The sequence below is a fragment of the Aquila chrysaetos genome, chromosome 17 (assembly GCF_900496995.4).
Source record: "Aquila chrysaetos chrysaetos chromosome 17, bAquChr1.4, whole genome shotgun sequence".
Taxonomy (NCBI): Eukaryota; Metazoa; Chordata; class Aves; order Accipitriformes; family Accipitridae; genus Aquila; species Aquila chrysaetos.
Window position 1 is genome coordinate 26,759,633 of NC_044020.1, and position 25,258 is coordinate 26,784,890.

At 37.6% G+C, this 25,258-nt stretch overlaps 1 protein-coding gene across 5 annotated transcripts in view; it reads right to left on the reverse strand.

Annotated features, from left to right (window-relative positions):
* The window catches only part of ATXN10 (ataxin 10), a 106,422-nt gene that overhangs the window by 42,567 nt on the left and 38,597 nt on the right, over positions 1 to 25,258 (reverse strand). For 4 of the 5 annotated variants that reach the window (XM_030040974.2, XM_030040978.2, XM_030040979.2 and 1 more), the window contains 4 exons: positions 20,983 to 21,063; positions 14,958 to 15,123; positions 9,896 to 10,004; positions 6,442 to 6,611 (listed from right to left, as the gene is read on the reverse strand). In XM_030040974.2, the coding sequence (XP_029896834.1) occupies positions 6,442 to 6,611; positions 9,896 to 10,004; positions 14,958 to 15,123; positions 20,983 to 21,063 (526 nt within the window). The remainder of the gene's footprint in view (positions 1 to 6,441; positions 6,612 to 9,895; positions 10,005 to 14,957; positions 15,124 to 20,982; positions 21,064 to 25,258) is intronic. The other variant, XM_030040976.2, reaches the window with a different exon arrangement.

The window sequence follows — 25,258 nt, forward strand, 5'->3', positions numbered from 1 at the left end:
GTTTAACAGTCTCTAGCACTTTGATGAAAATCTTGGCACTTCGTTAAGTATTCATGACTGCAACAAAGCTGAAGACTAACATAAAATCCATATGGGACCAAGACTAGAGACAAGTTACCTTATATGTCGCAACAGATACTTTCAAAGACACTCTTGAACCACAGACACTTTTCTACTTTGGGGTATCTCTATACTAGCTAGGTATAGATCTCATTTCCACAGCAAAACCTAGGCTTTTAAAGGACTTCTGTGAGAAAGTCCTTTTAAGCTTTACTGCTGACTTTTACAGGGCTAGACCTAGACAAAAGTTACCAATTAAAGGGCTCAGGCCTGCAACACCCTGAATGTTTTGTCCTTATCTAGCAAAGCATTAAAACATACAGATAGCTACAACATTAGAATAGCCCCATCAAACAGTGGAACCATGCAGAACTTTACAGTTAGGTGTGCAGGAGGTCACCACTTCAGAGCATCCATATCCAAAAGGCTCCTCCTTTTTTGCTCAACTCTAAACCAAGAATCTCTTCCATTTTAGGCTTATGCTTAACATTAGGAAAATATAATAATCACAATTATGTAGATTTCTAATGAAGAAATCAAAGTGGTTTATTTCTCTCCTCCCTCTCGCAACAGCATACACAGATAAATGTGGGACGATCTTCACTGCGAGTAACTCCAAATCCTGCCATGCCAGGAAGAATGTAATTACACTGAAAAGTTAAACTAATCTTGAAGAAAAAGGACAGATAAGCTCATGCAGTCTTTCTGAAAACCTTAGGTGAGAAAGAGCCAATTGTTAAACAAAACAAAGTATTTGTCTTTAGTTGGAAATTTTCTATTTTGTAATCACTACAGCAAGATGATTAAGTTAAGGAGCTGAATGGTGACAGTTTGATCTATGGACGCGGGCACCTTTTTCTAACTGTATTCTAACTGGACTCATTGTACACCCTGCCCCAGTGAAAAAAAGAATGGAAAACTGAATTCCAAACAAGTTAAATCTTGTTCATACTTTCAGGCAGAACAGTCTTCAAATTAGAGAGCTAGTCTCATATAAAACAATTTGGCTTGGACGTATATAAAAAAATAATCCAAGTTACATTAAACACATTAAACAGTATCCAGATGTTTTACTTGCTACTTTTATTAAGATTGATTTTAACTGCAGAAGCTCCCCCCCCCCCCGGCCCGTTTCTCCCAGAAGACTTCCTTTCTCAACTCGGCATTGACAAAAACCAATATATTTGCATTAGAGGAAGCAGTGCTGCCATCTCAAATAAAAAAAGGCGTGTGACAAAGTTTCCCTCATAAATTGTTCACCGCATTAGAGTGATTCCATTTAGGTAAGAAGATGCCAGGTGCCAATACCAAAAAGACAACTCTGTATTTAAAGTTTTTGCCCCTACATAAACAACAGAACCACTTTACCAATGAAACACACACATTCCAAGATTAACATCCTATCATTGGGTCCATCAGCATCCCCAGTATCTAAAATGTTCTTGGCATAAGGGTATGGATTGCTGAGGGGATCAGTTTTGCTTTTGCTGATAAAGAGACACCTCAAAAATATACTTGTGTGTATTCACTGTTCTGCAGGGGATAGAGATGTCTCAGCGTGTATCAAACTGTCCCAGCATACTAACTGTATTGCTAGACAAAGTAAGCAGGTAGCAATAAACTACCTATCAGCAACAAGAGTCAAAGACAGTGAAGCCAACGCAACCAGATTACAGCACCAAACCCAAGCTCTTTGTTCTTACCAAGTTAGGCTTAACTTGGCATTCGGAAATGTCACAATTTTTCCCTTTGAGATCCCTCTCAAAAGGCAACAGTACAGCATGATCTCAGCACGCCAATGTTCTGCCAGCTGGCTGGTCCCCCATTGCAAGGAATGCAGCTCATGTCTTGCATCTAGCTTGTTCCAGACAACGCTACATCCTTTGGTAACAGTTTTCACAGGACAGAACCTCCAGGCAATTCAGATTCCCAGTTTGATCTCAGAGGTAATAGTGAACTGAAGTGAATAGTGAATAAAGATTGCAATTAAATTTTGTCAAGCTTTCTACTTCCTTTCAATTCCCTATTTACTAACTCCAGCAAGGTTATGTGATTTCCTCTCTTTACAACAGAGGAAGGGAAACAATGCAGAATAAGGTCTACATTATTCCGTTGCTTATTCAAGTACTGATGACACTTGTAATTAAATAAAGTATTTTAAACAAGTCATACTGCATAAACACCTCACGACATAAACAACAGTTTTAGGGAAAGGTAATAAGGTTGTGCAGAGCACTGCTATCTGTCACAATAAGGCAGAGAATAGTCATCTCACCTTCCAGTACATATTCTGGTAACTGAACAAAGAAATAGGGATGCAGATTAATTGCTATGACCTATTCTGTATTTGTTTCATTTCTACAATAAAGAATTATGTCCTCTATACCTCACTGATTAGGTTTCTTTCATAAGTTTTATTCTTTATTAAAACAGTTCTACTACACTAAACCAGCAGAAAGAGCTGCACTGAATCTATCACTTCATAGCTTTAAAAGTGAGAGTGGAAAATAAGTGCCTAAAGCCCCCCGCCAAGAAAACAGTACAAATTCTGTCCAGATGATAAAGCTGAGGTGTTTAGAAGGTAAGTCAAAGAAGGTGAGGGGACTATGGAGGAATTTTCACTTTTTCCTTCTGATAACTTCATTCATCAACTACCAGCCAAAACCTCCACTCCTTGCTCAGCCTGAGAACCCACCTCCTTCCTTCCAGTGTATTTAATAAAAACATACAATGCATCTTTGTGAAGGAGACATAACAAAATACAAGCCACAGGACTGCCCCACATGTATGACAATAACTCTTGACAGCTCTTCCTCCTACAGAGAGAGAAAGCACAGGAGAACAGCACATCCATTGCAGGCTCTTGGCAGGTTCAACACGGAACTAGCTCAACACTTGGTGTCTTAAGTACAGCGCTTTTATTTGTTCTTCTCTCCTCTTTATGCAAGAGTGTGTGCAACTCAGGACATGTATATACCAAACTTTTATCAGTTCAAAATGAACATTTCATCATTTTATCATTACTTTTCTTACAAATACCAACCCATCCAGCCTTGCAAAACATGCAAGTGGGCAGTAAGCCTGGCAAGACCCATTTTAATAACTGCATCTCAGTTTACGGCTTAAATGTCTGCCCACTCCCTTATATCTTAAGAACTTATCACAATAGTGTAAATAAAACTATGAGGAAGAGAAGATGTAAAGAATGCATTCCTAATGCTAACAGAGTACAAGCTAAGGAATGCTTTTTAAAAACAAAGAATGGTTTTAAACAGAAAGTGAAGACGCAATAAAACACTAGTAAGATATTTCTCTGATCCAAAGCATTACAAGATTTTTCACCACTGCCAACAAACCAGTGCACTAATCCCCTGCAATTATTGCTCTTATAGCAGGTGGAGACCATAAACAGAGATGGAGAAGCAGCCTTTGCAGAGCAACTATCCTCCCACTACAAGCATTCTCTGTTGCTTTAACTCTGTCACTAACACCTCATGCAGTAGGACTGCACCATCGTATTGAGGAGACACGCACTGCCTGAGGCGTAGGCTGGCTCAAGACCCACTTCCCAAAGAACAAGCAGGTTGTCACTCGACTGTCAAAGGTCCTGAAGACAGCGATGCAGCTCTGTTCACCCAGAGGGCTTAGCCCAAGTCACTGTTCAAGCCCCAGGTCTTGGGGACTACTTAAGTTTTCAGGACAAGTCAGGCAGACCAATACCAAGCACTAAGGTTATATTCTAAAAATAGGGGCTATATTTTTTTATTATGTGTTATTAGTAGTGTGCTATTACTCCATTTACTAATACGTTATCATTGTTACTGGAAAAAGAGCTCTACTGGGACTGGAAATTACAGAAAAATATTAGAGAAAACAAGTGTGAAACCGTCAGTTCATTAAAGAGTCAGAATACTAACAGTGCTGTTCGAGAGCCTTTGGTAAGTGATACGCAGCCCTCTCACACCAGGCAACCAGCTAAACTGGGTGAAGAGAAAGCCACTTCCCCAGCTCGTGCCTACAGTTCACATGGTAAGACATACAAAAGCAACAGCCAGTGGTAAAGCCCAAGGTCTCTCAGATGCGTTGGTCGGTTGGCTTCTTGTGTTTTTTATATAATCTACCCTGTATTACATTAATTTGGATTGAATACAGAAAGTAAACTCTGTGTAAACCCAATAATGGATATAAAATAAGACCTATATTGTGAGATACTACTCTGAAGAGAGATATGGGAACCCAGGAACTAACCCTATTTTCATTCAGTTCTAGGTCTGACCCATGCACCACTTCGAAGAATTCACTCTCATCTCAAAACTTCAGTTTTCTTATCTGTGCAATGATATGGGCTGCTTGCCTCGTCCTCACAAGCACGTGTTTATGTATGGAAACTGCCTTAAAAATGACAAGTGCATTTATTAGAGCCAATTTAAATGTATGAAATAAACTGAAGGTACAGACAGGATATCATACTATTGGCATTTCTAAAGTTTCAACGGCACTTAAATAATGTTCCATGATATCACACACAAGAATCTAAGTAATTTTCAAGACAGCATAGAGCAATAATATTTGCAGGCAATTTAAGGCAAGTTAATACCCAACTTCCATTGAAAACACTAAGCCTGCATGCCTAATTGCTCCAGGGGCCTTTGAAAAGCCCAGCGAAAATGAACAATAAGCAGCAAATCAACCCTTTCAAAATGAAAGCAAACCCCTCCTCTCCACTATCGTAAGGTATTTCACAAAAATTTATTTCACTTACATATACACATATTACATCATAACAAGTCAGAGAGAGATATGCAAGTGATTAATAGGATTAGTAATATTTTTCAGAAATATTAAAATCTTTCGTTATATACCATAATATGAATGGGGAAAGGGAAGTTCATTACCATATTTCCCATCTACGTGCCCACATTATTAACATTTGTCAGACAAAGAGGGTAGCATTCCTCAGATTTTCCATTTCTCTACCCTGCACAAAAAACCCCAAGGAAATGGGAACGCCCCTCTTATACACTACAAAATGCCCTGCTGCCATTATAAAAGTCTAACTTGGTAGCCACTGAAGCAGTTGGAACCAGATTTGATGGCATCAGTACAAAAGAATCTATTATCTTTGTAAAACGAAGTAATCGCCAAAAAAAAATAATTTAGGAAACAGAAGCTTCCAACAAGGATTGATTTTTCAGTACTCAGTCTTGATAGCTCCTTGGCAACACAGAATTAGACTCAAGAGTATCTCATCATACGTAACTTCCTGCAGAGTAACCAATATTAATTACTGTATTTTTGGTACTTGTTGACATGGGCCTCATTTGACATCATAAAAGAGAAGTAAAAATACTACATTATCTCTTTTACTCCTTCTTTGATGCAGTCCTTCTTCTGTGTTTTTAATTTTCCAGCCTAAAAATTGCTTCCTAGAGAACAGGTGAATACTTTGATTCAAATCAATAAAGAAAGGAAAACAATCCCAAATTTCCCTGTTCAGTAACAAATATGAATAACAAAGGCTACTCAAGACCATTTCCTTCCAGGACAAGGCTGCCATAAGGAAAGACACTTCTAAGAAAAGGAAGATACAGGAATCAACAGAGGGTTTCTCTACAAGAAACTCACAAGCAGGAACTAGAGAAACAGAAACCTTTCACTAAGCTGAAGCTACTGTAATACACTATATGGCCAAATGAGAAAAGTAACCTACTTGATTTTTGTTAAGTGCTTAGATAAACTGTAAGACAACATTATTTCATGACTGCTTTTCTTGTTGAAATTAGGTTAGTCTAACAAAGTCCTGGAGGAAAACCACATCTTTTATCACTCTAAGAGAAAAAGGCTTCATTTTTAAAAACATGCTGTTGTTTCCCTCTTTTTCCTCATTGTGGAAACAGAACTAATTTTCCATACAGGAATTCTAAAGATAAAGGGTTCAAAATCCCTACATTTTTAAAGTGGCATGAATTTTTTTTTTTTTTTTTGGGGGGGGGGGGCATTAGAGACTAATTCGAAGATTTAAAATTAAGTTTATTCAACAATTCTCATCCATTTCCCTTCAAAGTGAAGTTGAGGTTTAGTCTCAGACATTTTCTTTTCAAAGAAAGTGCAAACGTGAAAACAATAAAGGAATTAGCACTAGCTTGCATTCTACAGGACTGAAGTAAAAGGTGGACAGGCACACATTACATTGAATTATTATCACAAGTATGCAGACTTTTTAATAACAAAGACACTAAAAAAAAAAAATTTACCTCCTTTACCTGACCAATTCCAATCTCTATTTGTAGATCAACAATATATTTTCATCAGTAAAGCCATGGCCAGGCATACATATCTGTTCACATGTCAGAGTCCTGCCAGAAAAATGTATAAACTTACCTTGTCTTGGTTTTCTTTATTTTTATAACACAAATTTCCAATCAAACGAATGAGATGAGATTTAAAACCCACAGCTGGATGCGAAATTTCTTCCTGCCCTGTCATAGTATGTGTGGCAGTGAAAATATTTACAGCTTGTTTCCCAGCAAGATGAGTTAATCTCAGGGTATCTACAGAAAACAAGAATGTTTTCATTAATTACCACATGAAAATTAGTATCACTTTGCACAGAGCTTTACTACTAATTATTAGGTTCCAAGTTAATCAAGATCATTTCAGATATTGAGCAATAGGTAAAAAGAACCTTGAGAGTTTTCTTAATTTCTTAATTTGTGCTAGTATAACTATAAAAGGTCAGAAGGCATTTTTTGCATCCTTTTTACATTCCAATATGAAGTCTGAAGGCTGGTGCTATCGGTCTCTACTTGAAGAGTCAGAATTTGTAGGCTGTTGATGATTCTGGCACCATAAAAATATTGCTAAAACCACATCTTTTAGTTCGAACTTGTCACAGCAACACATACTAATCACAGAATTACTTTTTTCTCTCTTCTCCAGTCTGCTCCTAGCTCTATAGTATAAGAAAAGATTTCCAGTACATCTAGCAACTTGACACATCTTTACAAATCCTTCAGTGCCATAATCTTGTCCACTAAGAAATACTAATGTTCCTGTATGGTAAATGCTATTACAGCAACTAGGATTTTTCCTACAATGCTTCAGAGAGAAATCAGGGAGAAGTGAAACTAAAATCTGTGAAAACAACATTCCACAGAGACCACACCCAGAAGGAAAGCTGAAATCATGTGAACCCCTGAGAGCTCATACAGCTGAGAAGCCAATTCACTAAAGACTGTGCCTATATTTAAATATTAAGAAGTATTTGTCCTCTAAGTGACCAGCAATACTAATAAATACCCTGGCACGCCATTGTCCCCAAGGTGCTTCACGCAACTTACATTGGAACAACAAAGACGTAGCAAAACCAGGTTATAGCACAGGGCAGTAATTATGCTATATGCTACGCTCCTTCTGCTCTAGATGTGACAACATCCATAGTGGAACGGGCACCAGATTTCCTGGATTTAAATTAGAAGAAACTTCATAGGTCCTCATATTATAGTTTCACTCCCAGATGGCTGATACAGGAGAAGAAAGAAAAAAAATCTCGGTGCTGATAAAGAGGTAACTATATTTTTTGGAGTTTTTTTAAAATATGAAACGATAATAGCGCCTAGAGGCTTCCTGTATGACAGCTACCACTTATATTTGTTCATATTTTGAACTAGGAAAAACCAATCTCCTGATTGCCCCTAAAAAATGTCATAATAAAATAGCTTTTAACACCATCTTCTTTCATAGAAATTTTTTTGCTTTTGTAAATTCATAAAAAACAGCAGTGTCACATCCTTCTCATAGCATTCCACTTTATGTGCTTCCCTGCCTTAAAGTCTTAGTATTTCCCTGCCCACAAACACATAAGAGGGAATTCCATGGTCTTCCCAAACCTTCTGCCTGCCCTTAAGAGGGACCACTGAAAGAAAAGATTATGAACAAAAAAATAACACTACTACCCTCCAACCCCCCAAGTAAATGAAACTCTTTAAATTTTATTACAGTGCAGAGAAAAATGCAATGAGCAGTGCACCCACCTGGAAAGAGAAGTACAGGAAAAGGAAGAAAAGCACCCATCTTCCATCCATGATACCAACCCAGAGAGAACAGTGCTCCTCTCAAACACTGCACATCAACACAACACAGCAACTGCTCCCACGATGTCACCCATGCTCTCAACTAAAACACCTGAGTCTGCCATTCTCTCATTATCCAAAAGAGCAATTCTTCCAAAATGCCCCTCAATCCAAACGACCATTTACCTCCCTGGTGACATTCCCCAAACACTGTCCAATCAAGCTGTTAACAGTGCTACAGATATTAACAACACTGCAGTATTAATGCCTAAATCCAACAATTACTGAAAATAGCAAAACACACTCCTTAGTTGATACTTAAAAGATCATTCAGATTTTTTCAGATCTTTCAATCAATTTTTTAGTAATTTCCAATAGGAAATTTCTCATGATATAAACTGAAGAGAAGAACTACTTCATCAAAAGATCTATTAGATGAAATCTTTTGCACTATCTAGCCTTATTCTTCTGGTCTTCAGAACTAAGTACTGAAGGTGATCTAACACATCAATACAGTTTTTCACCCTTTTTGCTAATCCAGGATTAAAGGAGTCTTGTAGCCAAAAGGTAGTCTTAAAGAGAAACTATACCAGTTGATAAATTCCTGTTGGCTGAGGGCATGTGGGAAACACATAGGATGCACATGGTAGCAATGTTCTAGCCTGCACCCATTTCATTAGCCTGGAGACAGCTGCAGAAAAAAGTCAGTCTGTGCACAGCTACAGAAAGGAGGACTGGCCTATACGCTTCTGAATTTAACTGATCCGCAGCTCCTTGAATTCCCCATTTAAGTTGTAAGACTTATAGAAGCATTCAGATGATAGAACGCATGACTGAGTTTCCTCAAAACACACAAACACATGCACAAAACAGATCTTGTTGTTAGTCATCTTACTGTAAGCAATAAAACTATGAACCTGTCATCAAAAAATAAAGGTTTGGTTGTTTTGGTTTTTTTTATTTGTTTGTTTCTTTGGGGTTTTTTTTTGGTTTTGTTTGTTTTTTTTACAGCAAGGACCCTCTAAACATCTCAAAATAGTCATAGTTAACAGCTGTTTCAGCCTTTTGCTTTTTAGCCAAAATATCACATATTTCTCTTTAAAATCCATAAACTTTTACAATTTTCTCATAAAAAGGTGGCATACATCAGTCTCAGAAAGTGCTAAGATTTAGGAAAGCACAGGTCAGTGTGCATATGTACACTTCCTTCTCCTTCCTGCCCAAGTATATAGGGTCTCTCTAGACCATATTGTCTTAATTTTGTGTACAGCCTTTTGCTTGTGGTTTCTTCGCAGAAGAAAGCCTCTTTCAAACTGACCTTTAAAAGTCACTGAATTTGGTTAAGAACATTCAAACTGTACTTAGTTTCAGTTTTCAGGGATTTGGGAAACAGAAGGGAACAGGCATGGAAAAGTCCTTTTTCTACTTCTTGAGGAAATTCTTCCACACACATTCAGCCAGTGGAAGAACATAGGAAGCAGCTGTCCTTTGCACAACTCCTACTGTACAAATAGCACATTGCTGACAGTTGAATCAAGGCTCTGTTAGGTAATAGGAGCCAACAGAGCAAGCGGAGAAGCAGAAAAATTCCAGGAACAAAACAAATATTTGAAAATGTAGATTAACTCAATCTCCTATTTATTTACTTTATTAAAAGGTCAGAATCATAATTACCACCAGTTGTGAAAAACATGTTTTCATTCACAGAGCAACATGATTTGGAGCAAGCCAACAGTTAATAAACCTCGTGGCTTTTCACTCACCTATGGCTGTTTCAAGCAAACCAGGCAAGGCCTGTAGATGTTCTAGCTGTCCATTGTTTGATGTCATTTCACAAAGAACGTCAAGAAGACGAATTGTAACCAGTGCTTCCTGTAAATGAAAATCACATTTCTAAAAATGTCTTATGAAGGATACCATAAGAACATAAAACTGATGATCTAAACGGAGGACAGGAACTCTCAGCACCTCAGGTGTTCTGCAGGTCTTCTAAACTACCAAGAATAAATTTATATAAAACGAGGACATCTTTCTACAATAACAATACTGTATTACACTGCAATAATTTCTTTTCTACAGTCAAAGAGTGTTATATGTGCCCTGAAAAATCACGGGGAAGCCAAAACAGAGCCATAAGGGATAAAATTTTAACAAAAACACAGTAGCTTCCAAAAGCAGAAATGCAGAAAATTACTAGCTGAGAAAATTATTTCTGTATAAATGTTTTCTTTGAGTTTATTCAGTAGGAGCGTCCCACTTTAAAGACACAAACACCGCCTGCAAGACACCAATTTGTTTTCCGCAGGAATTCTGTAAAGTTCTGTGGTCAAATGAACTTTGGCTGCGAGAATTTACATTATTCTTGGGTAAATAGGATTGGGATCATAGATGCAGCATTTTGGTTAGGTACGAGACACACAATTTTATTTGCATTTTATTTATTCAGCCAGAGAACTATTTTTTCTCACAGACTATGTTGATGCATGCTTATAATGACAATCCAGCACTTACAGAAACTACCTTAAGAGCGTATGGGATAATTTGGAACACCACATATTGCTCAAGAACTGGACTGTGACTGCAAGATGATTCCACAAAAGGTGTGGTACGTAAACTGCAAGCAGCCTTGAAAAGACTCAGACATAGGTCACAGTAACTATTCCTGCCTTGTCAGGTCCAGGACAAAGAGACATTTACTTTCCATATAATGAATATAACATAATTGAAATCATCAATAATAGTGTTCAGTAATTAAGCACTACGATTATATCCATTCTATGCTCCTTCCAGGCAACAAATTGGTATAGGGTCCAAGTCCTAAAGCTGTATGTGTAGGAAGGTGCAGGTCTTGCCTTAAGTTATTCAATAAATTGTTTTCAACAGCACAAAACCAGCCTCTGAATACACTGGTCATTGTCCTGTCACAAAGTAAGAATACCCCAACTGTATTTCAGAGACAGTAAGCAGGTGCTTACAATTTTTAAGCCATTTTGCATTGTTACAAGACAGTAGCTTAACCAAAAGCTCTTCAGCTCATACACTTAACACTTTCCTTTGCACAAGAAAAGGTTACCTGCTTGGCAACTGTAAAGCAAAAAAGTTTCAACAGGCAACTATAAATCACACCAATAAGGTACAACAGGCTGCCTATGTGTACCCCGTTACCCACGTACATAATGCAAGCTCTGCAAGGGCTGATATTATGAGGTGTGGCTTTTCCTTTCTGAGCCTTATCCTTTTTCACACACACGCACACACCTGCACACTCCCCATTTTCTTTTAAATGCCTTTCTTCACTGTCCTCAACAGATTTCTTCCCAGGATTTTATACTACCATCTCTCCCTTTCTCTTATCCCACCATCTGGCCCAGTTCAGCAACTGTTCCATCTAGATTTGAGAAGAGGAAAAGATTATTTAAAAAGCACAAAAGAACCCCCAAATTCTTAGCTACATTTGAAATTTGATCCTTTCAAAAAACTGTTTAAACTTCTCTGGCTGGGTTCCCCCCTCCCCAACTTTCCAATTTCTTTTTTTTTTTTTTTTTTTTCTTCACCCTCCACCTGTACAAAAGAAAGGCAATAAAGCAGAATACTTCCTTTTTCAGTTCAGCAACAAGATGCTGTTCAAACCCCAAAATATTCTGAAATCTGACAGCCATCTTGATATGGATATAATCTGAAAAGTAAATAATGAAATAATTGAAGAGTTTTTAAATAAACATATTTCGAGAGAGACTCAGAAAAGATGTTCCTTATAAAAAGATGAAATAAGAACTTAAAATCCAGGGAAGGGTTTTATTTGCAAGTATGGTTGAAAGTTAGTGAAAGCAAACTGATGCTGAAGTCAGGCTTGTAATGGAAAAGCTATTTTAAAACATTGGTTTAAACACTGCAGAAGCATATGATTAGCTTTTCATTGGTTTGAGATGGAAGCTACAAGACCTGAGGTTCGTTAGGGAAAAAAGGCAGTGTGTACATATAAAAAATTAAATAGTGGATGGGACACCCAGACAACACTTTGGGAGTCAGGCCAGTTCAAGGACTGTTCCCAAAAGGCAGTTTTCAAATGTGGCCTCACAGTTTTGGAGGCTGAGAGCTTACTAGTACAGACATAGCCTGACCAAGGCACTTGGCTTCAAGGCCACAGAAAAGTCCAGGCAGAGTTTAGTTTAATATCACAGATGTTGCCTAAAGTATTTTTAATGACAGACTCCACATGCATAATTGCATTTTTTTCAGTTATGCAAAAACTAAAATATTTTTATAATTCAGGAGAGATTGGTGCAATTTTTGATCATTTCTAGTAAGAAAAGAAACAGTTTTATGAATTTAAGCTGGAATTTCTCTTTTCCCATGGCAAGCGTATGTTATGAATAAAAGTATACACACAATATGCATATACACACTTTTTTTGTCATTGCTCTCCAATTATTAAGCTATTATATTTTGTGCTCATTAAATGATCCACACTTCCCACCAAATAGTGATACTCAACTTATCATACATCATGTTTATGTGAGAGAAGGATAAAAAGCCAGTGTCAAACAGAGCAAGTTATACAGTAATATTCTCAATACTGCTGTCCCAGCACCTTCAAGCTGGACAGAGACCTCCTCCTGCTAGGCGCAAACAAATGTTTTTTTCCAAGAACTGAAACCACAGAATACTTGGAAAGTAACCACATAGGATAAAGAAAAAAAAAAAAGGGGGGGGGGGGGGAGTGAAGGAAAAAAGAGAGCGACAGAGAGAGAAGCAGGGCAGGGGGATAGAAGGAATTGTCTCAGTATATGTCCTCTTACTGCCAAGCTGAAACCTTTTCCAGAAGTCAATTAAGTTTTCTAACATAACTTAGACTAAGCAGCTGGGGTGGGGGGAAGCTGTGCTTCTTGGACAGATAAGAAGAGATGGCTGTGTGGTTGTTTTTATGCATCCAACTATCATCTCCTCATAAAGTGATTTTTTTATATCTTTTCGTAATACCTCTCAACATACATTTAAAATTCTTGTGTCTATTTAAATAAACAAAAAAAATCAGCAAGTAAAACACTGTGTAACATTATCCTATAAAAGCATTTAAAGATCAATATTTTTTTCACTTTGATAGTAAATTAGTTATGACAGCCATTCTCAAGAGTTTCTACAAATGAAACTTACAGGTTAATTTTGTTTTAACAATAAAATGCTTCCGACTACACATACACTGGGTAACACAATTTCAACATGCCACTGTGGTCACTTGGCAAGGTAGAAGCTAGATGTGACTTTTTTTAAATATCTTTTAAAACATCTTATTAAGAAAATATGTTAATTACACTTCTGAAACTAAGCATGATTAATCAGTGAGAATCAGTGATTAACTAATTCTATGTTTGACTAAAACATATTAGATTTCTCAGGCTTTTACTTTTCTGGCTACTCGTCTTTAAAAACAAAAACAAAAACCTCACCCCTAAATCAGCTGAAAACATTAAAACTTTATCTATATGAGAGGGATCGAGAACTGAGACCAATATGACCTGGCACTGCCCGCTCACAATAGGATGACCCAACCCAGCACAAATAAGCTCACTTCAAGTTACGGTGCAAGTTGCCTCCTGTATTCCCAAAGGTGGTGTTAGATCTTCAAGCAGCTTGTGGAAAGTAAGGGGAAAAATAGAACGCCAGATTATTTTAAAAGACCTCTACCCTTAGATGGCCTAAACCTCCTTACTGCACTATATGGTGTGGCAAGTAGCCAGCAACTCTTGGATACTTCATAAGGAGGAAATAAAATAAGGCCATCCAGGACTCAGCTCTGCATCAGAGGTTCCCAAAGTGCAACCCACAAACCATCTGTGACCCATAAAAGCCTTCCTATTTAGCTTGCAAAGGGACTTCATTGTGGCCATCCTCAACAGAACCAGTTCATTAAGTCTGAAGCAATAACAGATTTCTTCCAAGTGGAGTGGAGTTGGGGCAAGTGTCTGGGTGCTCGGGAGACAGGAGCCGTCTGCCATTAAGAGCCCAGCAAGCTCTGCAACTTGATGCTGTGGACGCTAGCTGGCACCAGGACTGCCGCCTTGTCAGAGCCATGCAAGGTCCACCAGAGAGCCCCAAATCACTGGAAAATGGGGAAGAGTCAGTAACAAAAGCCCTCGCTTACAGGGAGGATCGCTATATATTTCAGACAGCAACCCTGCACTGAGCCGATCACGCACACACCACAGCTCCCCACGATCAGAACTTGCTGTTCCAGGTCCCAAACAGATCAGGAACACCTGCCTTACAAGTAGCCAAATGCATCTTCAAATAACTAGTATTTGGGACCTTAATAATGTATTAACTATCAAGTTGTCATCAGTTATTTAAGTTTAAAAAACAAAAAACCCCCCCCAAGATTTACTTACTTTAGTACTGCTAGGAAAAAAACACATTTACTCCATTTTTACCCCAATTTTAAGGGGGGGGGGGGGGGGGGGGAAGAGATGCTGCTTCCCACCTATAAATAAAATAAATATTTAAAGTTTTGATTCATATTTGAATAAAATACAATGCACAACCCAAATAAATTAATAGACGTGATCCTTAGTAAGAACATAATAAAACACCCAAACACATGAAAACTTCAACATTGTTAAAAATCTAAAAATTTAAAAATTGCGGTAGATTTATTTCTATCTCAAAGTACCGTATTCTTTGTCATCCTCAAATTAAAAGCAAAATTGGGCTGTTGTCTTACAGATTCTCCTGTGAACTCTGTCATTGCTTTCCCAATACAAAGTAAACTGGGAATGTACACAAATGCCACTTGGGATTCTATACTATAATGCTTTTTATCCGTCATACCTCATCTTCTGTATCTGCCGCAGAAGTTAACTTGAGCACAGCTTCACATTTCTCTTTGAAACAGCCTGCAAGGAAGTCGGCGTGTCTCATGAACAAATTAATTTCTTCACTGGTAACTGGGTTCTTCTCACTTACTTTCTCCATTATCAGCTCTAACAAAGTAACTCTAGAATCAGAAAACAACTTGTTATTCAAATTCACTAAGCCATATAGAATTATCAATAGAATAAGCAGATACAGTTGTTAAAAACGATACAAACTATTAGCATGCTAGTAACAGAGCTGATTTGTAAAAATTAAAAAGTTTTATGAACACTGGCCATCAGTTCCTGTTTGCTGGTTTTTTTCTGCACACCATTAATTTAATTCCTCATTCAATTAATACAATCTGGCCAGACAGACAAGTCAATATTTTTCTCAAGTCTATTTCAATTTCTAATTTCTTATGTCCTAACATAACATTACTGTAAGTGCATATTCCGTATGTCTAAAATTTCCACCAAAACCGCTCTTAAAAGCTGTTGTTAATTTCAGCAAAATAAACCCAGACTATTTGACAGCTTCCATTTGAAAAGATCAGCTTTTCACAGCCCTTGCCTTGCACGCAGTCCTTCGCTAACTCTTCTCCCCAACCCCAAACCAATTCTGAGCAGAAACAGAAGAAATAAAAATTGGTATGTACGCTCGGTTCTTTACAGCTGTTTTATAATTGCCACTAGATGGACTACAGTAAATCCAAGTTAATTACTCATACACCCAGTAAGAGTTATTCAGTGCATTAAACCAGCAAGTAAGTGGACACATAACGAAGCTGCTCTATAAAATGTACTTGGGTCATTTATTTTAACAGCTTTAATGTTGTTTTATTTCTGATATCCCTTCATGTTGTTAGGGCAATCTGGGAGCATTTTGTGGAAGCAGGACTTCAACAGGGCAGGGGCCCTCCCACAGCCTCCCTGTTCAACTCCAGCGCAGAGGAGCACATGGGTTAGTGAAGTCCCACTGTAATTCTCTCAACCTGAAAGAGCACTATTTATTGAATGAATTCAAGAGCAGGCTCAGGGTTTTCTTTCACTAAAATATTTGCAATTCAGATGGAAGGACTGACATTTAAACATGTGGAATAGTTCAAATGCTTTTTCTTTTTTTTAAATTTACCAAGCAGGTTGTCACAAGGGGAAGAGAAATGTCTTTTTCTGTGGAAAAAGCACGGTCACTGCTTTATTAACCTCCAAGAACCCACCCCTATTAATCACGTAACAGCTACTCAGTTCTTGCTAAACTCAAGCCTCAATGTCATTAATACAACTGCATTAAACAATTATCTGAATGAGGACAAAAAGCTTTTTCAACACGGTAGCACAGAAATGCGCTCAACACGTTTGGGAAAGGGTGGACTCCAGGCAGAAGGCTGTCAAACACTGGTAACCTCTCTCACAGGCTTCGCTTACGCATGTGACGCAGCACCGACACAGAACAGTCGTTCTGTTTTTCTGCAGGTTACAGCTGGCTACCACACACTTGCCCATCTACAAACTACCCGAGTCCAGTTACCCAACATCCCTAACTAACGAAGGCTTTCAGATTTGGCGTACTATACAAAAATCAAGTTAAGTGCACAGACGTGTCATTCATCCCCAAGACAGGGCTAGATTTTATGTGTCAGTTTTTACCAAGTTTAGAGCCTTTCAAGCGTATGCTTAGCTAAGAAAACAGGCTGCTCACAGATTTTACGCTTACAGGAATTATTCCGATAAAATATTATCTCCTGTGTAACAGAATTCTAGTCAGCTATTGTTGCACCAATAATCCAAGTAATACACGTTTAAAAATGGCAAGCAATCCTTCTGTAAAGAAGTTGGAGGGTCACTACATACTTCCACAAACTGAATTAGTGAGATGAAATTCTTGCCAATAGGGAAATTTTTTGCATTACTCTTCCCCTTGCAATATGATCGGGTGCCCTTTTAGACAGCCACAATCCTTCCAGAGAAATAGGAGTGACATTAAAACTCCACCTGTATATAATTTCTTTTAAAATTTTCTGTTCTCTTTAGGCATTCGTGTCAAAACTGTTTTCCTGAGTTTTCTTCCAGGCACAGTCATTCAGGACATGCCCATCTTTCCCCTGAATTTCAAGCAAGTCTTGCCATTCAGCCAACAACTTCCTGAGAGCAACGCTTTTTGTTCTGGTGCAAGTTCCCTTACATTCCTTTCTTCTATTGTTTCTCCCAGTTTTCTTCTAAGACTCACCCAAAATTTTCCAAGTTAGTTCTCCCACACAATGCAATTTGGTCACTTCTTTTAAATGATCTCACAACTGTTTAGCCATTCAGATGACAGAGTTTGCTCCTACTTGTTTGCCTATAGCTAAATACAACAGATATGACAACTGTTAGTACCAGTTTTAGCATGCCTCATCATGAATTTTTGTAACACTCTGTTCAATATCTAAAATATAATTTTGTATATTGTATTTATTATTATACTTCTATTTGGAAATGATCATGCCATCAGTGTCATCTTCCTTTTCTTTAGGCACCACTTAAGAAGACTTTTTGTCAGTCTCTTGGGTTTTTTTTCCCCTAGCCAAATTTAAACCAGTTCTTCCTGAAGTTGACCAAATTGGCAAGAACTTAGAACAACTACTGTAAAGTATATGCAATCATCAGTAAAACCCCTTGCTGTCTCCCATAGTCTGCAAATAAACCACAGAATTGAAGTGCAATTTAAATCTGGAAGCTCATTATTACAAAATAAAGTGAAGTCTTGCTAGGCCTGTCTAAAAATAGTATTGTATAATTCTATCAATTGTTATTGCCAAACAATTTTTGCATCAAGTGTGCCTGGTTTATAACCTCTTAGCAAGTGCCAGACACTTGGGACACTTTTTCTCTGCAACTAGGACTTCTCTTTCCTGAAATACTTCACTGACAGCAATGGTTCTATGAGACAAGTTAGGTCCTTCCTTGAAACTTTCAATTCTTTCATCTTTGAACAATATGTGTAAACATCCTATTGAATGAAAATTGATAAGATCATGAAGGACTATAAACCAATGCTACCTTCAGCTATTCTGTATTTGTGAGCATTACCAAGAACAAAAACCCACCACAACATTGACATTAGCAGCCCTGTAGCTGAACATAAGCAAGAAGTGGTGCCACTTACACTACTTGAGTGCCCATTTCCCAGCTGGTAATTCGATCAAAGGCTACATCATTCACTGAGAACACTTCACATAAAACAACACAAAAATCAAAACTAAAGATGGAAGTAGTTGAGCATCTTACAAACACCTGAAGCTATTCAGTTGCTATTCAGTTGCATTTTTGTTGCTGTTAATTAAAGCAAGACCCCTTCTTAAAAGGGACAACACAGAGGTACTCATTTTGAAGATTTTACATTGTAATTCAGACTATCAAGGCATTAACTTATATTGTCCATGCTCAAGGCTAACTTGGATTAAAGCAATGCAGGCTTTTTCTAAATACTTCTGCCAAATACTTGCACACATGTACAGGGAAATCGCAAATCTGGCAAAGAATTCAAAATTCTACAATCTTTTGGCTCAATGCGGTAGCCATATGTTTCTGCAATAATCACTTGCAGAGAGACAGCAGGCATTGTCACATCATCATATACTTTTCAAAGCCAGAATACCATTAAAAAAGCTGATCATATTATCACAGTATTTATTTCAGGCCATTTGCAAACTCAGACATGCAACACCAACCAAAGTGCTTCAATTTGCTTGGAAATTAAAGTTGTCCAGAAGTCAGGAATTTTATTTGAATTGAAAATTCAGATTCCAGATCCACTTCTACAAGAACTACTTCATGGCACGCACCATGGCCACTGTTTCACAAATGCACTAGATTTCAATTACAGGAAATAGTTTGAATACTGCGAATACTGTGAATAGTGCAAATAACTGCGGTTATGCAACTGCATATACTTTGGTTATCTAAGGCAACTGCCAACTTTAAGAGTCACCACTAACGTATGTATTCGCAAACTTTCTCAGCATAGTTAATTTCGTTTCAGTAAATACATTTAAAGTAAGCGTATTTAATGTGCATGATAGAGAATACTGTAACTGAGAGTTACCATATATTCATGAGCTCAAGCTGCTTTCCCCAGACACCTCAATACCACATCTGTCCTTTCTTCATTTATATGACTTAGTCAGCCTTACTGGACACCCAATGCGGCAACTCTTGCGGTGAAGGCTCCTTGTCTCGTTTTGAAACAATGAATTCCCTATGCTTTGGTTTATACGGTTACTTTTTTCTCCAGTTAATGACAGTCAAAATGTTTTTATCTGAATTGGATTTGTCTCCTCATATATCTCAAAAGAATGCATTTTTAAATATGCTAACGTTAGAGAGGAAGATGCCACGGCAGGATTTTCTTCTATAGCTCAGATGCAAAAGGACTATTTCTACACCACTCACTTCCATGTTTGACGTAAATTAAGCAGTATCAAATTCATAATAAACTGTACTGTGATTATGTTTTTAAAAAACTTAATTGAGTTTACTTGATTTGCAGAACTCTTGGGATTGATAATAAATTCAGTGAATATGCTGTGACTAGCCATCCTGCACATGATCATCCATATGATGCCTATACCAAAAGCCTTTCAGTCAAGGTAGTCCATCACCATCTGTAGCATACTGTGTACAACAAATCCAGCTGAGACCTTTCTAGAAACAGATTACATCTATTGCTGTAAGTACAACTGAACACCCTAACCGAGTCCTGGCTGTCCTCAAGGGGATTACGAAAACATACAAACAAATTGCCATTCATGACATCCCCCAAAAGAATTAAATCTAGCTTGCTCGCTCAGAACAGTCTTTCCCACTAACTGGTTAAGGAGCCCCTACCTCCAGGTATGCACACAGCTCATATTCATTCCCATTTGGTCAACCTGAATAAAGGAAGAAGACAGTATTTCCCTCCTTATCATTCCCATCCCTTGTTTTCCATCCCATACCTATACATTAATGCTATTTTGTGTATGGTTCTCAACCTATCATATACTCTTTCTTTGTCTGCCATCCCTTTTGCTTCTTTATAATCTCTGATCAGCATCTGTACCCCCATTGGTAATAACACCGGCTTTAGTCACAGCAAAAAACACAGGAAAAAAACCATTAAGGGACTGCTTTGTTTCCTGCTTTATCTCTTACCTGCAAAAACTGTAGGGGGAACTTGCAGTTTCCCTGGGCAAATGGGGAACAAAGTAGCCATGTTGAATACATAAACAAGATCACAAGATCTTCAAACAGTTGGAGGACCTTTAGAATTATAGTACAGGATCTCCTAGAGTTGATTATTCTAACAAAATAATTTTTTATCTTCCCCAATTCTGTATTAAAGCAATTGTAAATGAGCATTTTCCCAATTCTAGGAATGGCCATTTCCCATCAATTCAGCATACATTTATTCAAACACTTGTACGAAAACTAGCTAGTTTCTTTCAAGGTGAAGGTTTGTTGAAGTATTTTATATTTACAGTAGTGGAAATACTAAAAGATTAAGTAATCACGGGCATCTGCACATCTACATTTTTTAGGTTCTGCTAACCAGTATTAAACACACTTCCAAGTTCAATAAAGGCTTCCTTTTAATTTCTTGTAATTACAACAGGAGTACGAACAGCTGAGGACATTTCAAATACAGCTGTAAAACACTGCAGGGTGTGGTGCTCTTATGAAATCAAGACACAAAGGCAGAGGCATGGTCTTGTCTTTTTTTTTTTTTTTTTTTTTTTTTTTTTTAAGTATTTCTTTACCAAGTAATGGCGCCAACCTGGATTCTGCAACCCTACATAAATCACTGCCAGTTGTGGCTAAGCTGTAATGTTAACCAACCAATTTAAAACCATTACTGACATAGAAACATGTATTTAGAGATTTTGTGCCAACTATGAAACCACACAGTTTTTCAATCATGTGAACAGGATACTCTATATGGAATGCTAAATACTAAAAGCCACATTGGGTTTTGGGGTTACCTTTCTTGATTGCTCAGTTTGGCATAGAGGGCTTTTACCAACTCTGGACATTTCAGCAAATGGTCTGTAACAATCAAGAACCTAAAGAAAAAAAAAAGTGTTACTGGTGCTACAAAAACAACATCTACATTTACTCCAAATGGTGCTGGTTTTGTACAGATTTTTACTTGTAGATGACTGTGTGACATGCTTCTGGCCCTATTTGCTAATAAATACAAATTGTCACAAAATAATTGTGCATTGTTCTGCAGTACTTTTCCGAACACAGCAATGGCCATTTCCCATCAATTCAGCACACTTTTACTCAAATGCTTGAAGTTGGTTAGAGTCTTTTGCCAGTTATACAAAAGGCACACCACAATTCAAATAATAAAACACTCACTGAATTGTTCATGCATCTCAGCAAAAGGCCAAAGTTCAAGCTTGAAAACTATTATGCTACTCGTCATGACACTGTTTTTAAGCCCACCAAGCAGACAAAAAAGTGCCCAAATAATTTATCTTTTAAAAAAATTCTAACAAAGCATCAAAGCAAATGGAAACTTCTTTGTCAGATGCAAGGCAGCAAAATACTGTTCTCAGCTTACAAAAAATATCCTCGTTAATAGGAATCTAAGCTGATAACCAAATCTAACTCCTTGCTCTACAAGGCAGGTAGGTATGGTCAGTCTACCCTTGCGCTAATGCTGTTATTGACACTGATCACTTTCCCAAGCACCATTCACAGCAGTCAATAGCAGATGCTAGTCATTTAATTTCAACCCAGACATGTACTCTCAGCATTATGGGGAAAAAACAAAGTAGGTAAAAATATTTTTCTCCTCAAATTACATTCCTAGGAGTACTGACAGTGTTATATATGCTGCAAAGATATATGCATACTAAGCTACGCATTTTTAAAGCGGCATGTCTACCTATTAAATATAAAATAATTCTAAGTCAAATCTCAGAGCATCTCCTCTGAGCTGATGAAGCTACTGAGAAAGAATAGCTAAAATATTATGAAAGCCAAGCAATTTCAATATTCCCTCCACCTCCGCCCTACTTTTTACTTTGCTGACAGCCTTTTATTTTGTGTATCTGTAATCCACCACATAGCTAACAGGAAGATCACATAGAAGCCTTCCAGTTGCAACGAAGTATTTTTGGGACAAATGCTCCATGACAACTGGGGAAACAGGAGAACAAGAGGTCCAAAAGATTAATAGCTCTAATGTTTCTAACGGTAACTGTGGACTTTGCCAGCATCTGGTTCAGTTACTGTAAACTAGACATTTTTAAGAAGGGGAGGGAGACGAAAAGCTATTTTGTGCTGGTTTTTTTTTTTTTTGCCGATATTTGTACACACATTCAAGCAAAAAAAAAAAAAATAGCACAGGCATAGGAAATCATCAACTTAAAATTGGCATTCTGAGCAGTGTAGCATTGACTCAAGAGTTTCTCAACACAAATTTGAACCTACAGACTTCCCCAAAGTCAACAGCACAAATGTATTCCAACTGAGCAGTGCAGACTCAGCCGTAACAACTGAATCAAGCCATCAGCAGGGCAGTCAAGGGGAACATTTCTACAGTTCCTGAACCAACAATTCATGGCATACAAGCCATCCACAGTTAAGCCTTCAGAATGGTAACAACTGACTTTATTTTTCAAGGATTTGAGTAGAAGCAAAGGCTTTTTATCTGGGGCTGCAAAAGAAAAAAGCATAATAATCAGAGTTGTACAGAACATAATACTTAGCCTCATAATGTACAAATTTCAGCTGACAACTAAAATACAGTAAAAGTGCATTTAAGTTGACAAACTGAAGCCTGATTTTTCAATTCTGCAGTTGGGACTACGAATTTAAATCTTAATTTTCATGACTAACATTACTTTGAGGAAATCTTCTTGACTATTTGCCTTGTACTTAAAAACCAATCAATAATTATCACAAAAAGATCTAATGCTACTAGGTGCACATTAGCGATGACTATTGCAAAGTGGAAGACCTGCATTTTAGTCATTACTTGGGTCTACACTCTTGTATTTATTCACACACATCTTCCACGTTCTGTGGACTAGACCTCTACTGCCTGAGGAGCTTGCAGTATTTCTGAATAAACTTTCTGCTTACAAAGAAGCATAGACTTCAGTATGTGCTTCTTACCCTTTTAATTTCATGAGGTGATGTAACACCTCAGAAATTTCTGCTTCTGTATCTAAGTTTCTGTTTTACCTTATCTGCTTCCTCCATCACTGTATCATAAATAGAGCCCTAGCATATTTTACAAGAGCACCACCAAAAGGTAACAGAAGAATTAGTAGTGGAGTAAAGCACTTTCAACTCTTGCTACCATGCCCAGAAATCTTGGTGGTAGTTAAGCAAGGACTCAGCAAATTAAATCTAGTATCTTTAGCCCTCAGCTCTCCTGTTTTTCATTTGAGGCAGGGGAGAAGAGGAAAAGTAAGACCATCCACAACTCTGAAATAAAAAAAAAGACATTCAGTTTTGGGTTTCTGACTGAATATGGCATTTCAGATGCACACAAAAGGCTTTGGTAGGAGATTTAAACTCTCTTTGGGGGCCAACAGCAGAACCACTGGGATAAACTGAGGACCACTGTAATTTAGTGAAGGAAATGGTGAAAATTAAAGTTGTTATGCAAGCGTAACACAGTAACAAATGAACAGTGTTAAATATGCCAATTTTCCTGACTTTTTAAAAATTGTTTGGCTAAAATCCTAAAAAAATCAAGTGCTTACATAGTAGATAAATACAGGAGGAGATGTTCAGTTCAAAGACTTTACAATAGCACAACGGCTGCATTGTACCAAATTGAACTTGAGAAGCAGCCAAGATGAAATGGTATAAGCTACATTTGCGCTCAGTATATTCCAAATGACCACTAAGCTTGCTCCAAAGCCGGGTGTAAGCAATCAACGTTATCATCAAATGTCATGCTCCATATTAAGTTGATCTGATCCCATTAGCAACTTTAGAGAACAGTGTCCTCAGTCACAGAAAATGAGGAAACCCCCCCAAATGTTTTAAAGAAGAAAAACGACACAGCAATTCTCTATTTGATCAGCAAACTTCTCTTCCTATCTCAAAACCAAAAGCATTTTTCATTATCCTACAATAATGCCACTCTATTAAAAATATTTAGTAAAAACAAAATAGCTATTTTTACTGTAGTTTAACAAACAAATGTACCAAATCATCCAAATTTTGAAGAAAAAAAAAGAAAATTTAGACAGCTAATCTTTCAAAGCCGTATCACCAGCCTTTTTAGATGCTAAAAAAGCAATATGCCTCATGAGGAACTGTTTGGGACCAGAACATATTTTAGGAGCAGAAGTATTTTTTTGTCTTTTCACAAGAATATAAGCACCCTATCGAAACTATTTAAAAAACAATTACAAGTATAGAGCTATTTAATAACAAATGGAACAGATGTGCTGTCACAAAGACCACTAGAAACTAGATAATTTATGCCACTCAAACACCAGCACTTCTCCCTCAAAAGAAGAATAAGGAAACACATTTCCATATTTAAGGCTCAACCCCACGCATCAAGCACCACAATACTCCTCTCCTGAGCTGAATCAAGCACAACAGTGAACATCCTTCCATCTTCAAAAGGCATTACCCATGATGAATGTATCATCCTTGCAGGCCATGACACTGTCCACCAAGTCAGCTCAGGTCTAGAAAACTGAGTTTAGGTTTCTGTATTATTTCTCTGATTCAGAAGACACGCCCATTCAATTTGATAGCTACATCTGAAAGGCACTAAAAAGAGATTTATTTTTACTAATGTGCAAAGTTGGAATAATTTTTTTCTGAAGAGCTACCAAGAAAAAACTGGAAGACGATTAGCATTACAATCACTTCCTGCTCCCCCCTGCTCCACAAAATATATAAGAAGAAAGAGGTGACAAGGTAAATAAATGTGTGAGGCTGTGCTTTGAAAGATTGAAGAAATCTGTGCCAATACGCTGCTACTGCAAACAGAAAGTAGAAGCTACTCGGATCTCTACAGTTAAGGGAACTTTTCCAATTGTCAGTACTATTTAAAACCACAGTTGAACTTGGAACCTGCAACATAACTCCAACTTTCCTGGAATTAAAAATAAGAATTACTTTCTGGAGATTAGAAGAAGGGGGCAGGGGGAACCCTAAATTGTCAGAGAGAAGAGATAGAGTTGCCAGCCCAAAATGAAGGAAAAAAAAAAAAAGAAAACAAAAAAGGTAACATTTTCTGGTTTCTCCACCACATGCATACCAACTAAG